This window comes from Orycteropus afer, unplaced genomic scaffold (assembly GCF_000298275.1).
Source record: "Orycteropus afer afer isolate SDZICR_OR568_19922 unplaced genomic scaffold, OryAfe1.0 scaffold00542, whole genome shotgun sequence".
Classification (NCBI taxonomy): domain Eukaryota; kingdom Metazoa; phylum Chordata; class Mammalia; order Tubulidentata; family Orycteropodidae; genus Orycteropus; species Orycteropus afer.
This window is the reverse complement of record NW_006922129.1, coordinates 1,207,808-1,208,539: the sequence shown is the minus strand read 5'-3', so window position 1 is coordinate 1,208,539 and position 732 is coordinate 1,207,808. Positions and strand designations below refer to the sequence as shown.

Genomic DNA, 732 nt, shown 5'->3' with positions numbered 1-732 from the left:
TTCTGAGTTTCTTTATACGTTGATAAGGAGCTCCTGTGGTGTAGTGGTTGAGGCATTAGGCTGCTAACCAAAAGGTTGCTGGTTCCAATGCACTCAGCTGCTCCACGGAAAAAAGATGAGGTAGTCTGCTTCCATAAAGATTTACAGCCTTGGAAACCCATTGGGGGTTGCTATGAGTTGGAATTGACTCTGTGGCAGTGAGTTTTTTTGATTTTATACATTGATGGAAGTCACTTCAGTCATTTAGTGGCGTCCACTAGAGGGGGTTGACACAGGGGCTTTCTTTGGGATCTTTTGTTTGAAAATAATCACCCTTTCCTGTACATGTGTATTGATGACTTTGTACTCTGTTCATCCGACCCTTCTCTTCCTTCCCCTGCGCATCTGTCTTCTCTAGGTGGCCGGGCATGGTAGAATCTGATCCTGACCTGGGGGAGTATTTTCTTTTTGCTTCTCATCTTGATTCCCTGCCGGTGAGTTTCCTCTCATTTAACAGTTCATCTCCCTTTTGGAGCAAGAGGTTCAAGTAAGGTAGGTGCTTAGGCCAAAGGTGTGAACAAATCCATTCTAGCACGCGTACCGAGTTACAGACATAGCCAGCAGAATCAAGCAGAAACAGACGTCTACCCAGAATAGACATAAGTGTTCACACACAGAAACAAGCTTGCATCTAATTAAGTATCTGTTACTAGGGTATTTATGAGTTTGATAATTGTCCTTTGCCTAGGTGGT

At 44.0% G+C, this 732-nt stretch overlaps 1 protein-coding gene across 1 annotated transcript in view; it reads left to right on the top strand.

The window, feature by feature from the left end:
• Nucleotides 1-732, top strand: part of ZCWPW1 (zinc finger CW-type and PWWP domain containing 1) — an 11,983-nt gene that overhangs the window by 5,668 nt on the left and 5,583 nt on the right. Inside the window, exon 6 of the mRNA XM_042782967.1 lies at nucleotides 398-473. Coding sequence (XP_042638901.1) covers nucleotides 398-473 — 76 coding nt within the window. The remainder of the gene's footprint in view (nucleotides 1-397; nucleotides 474-732) is intronic.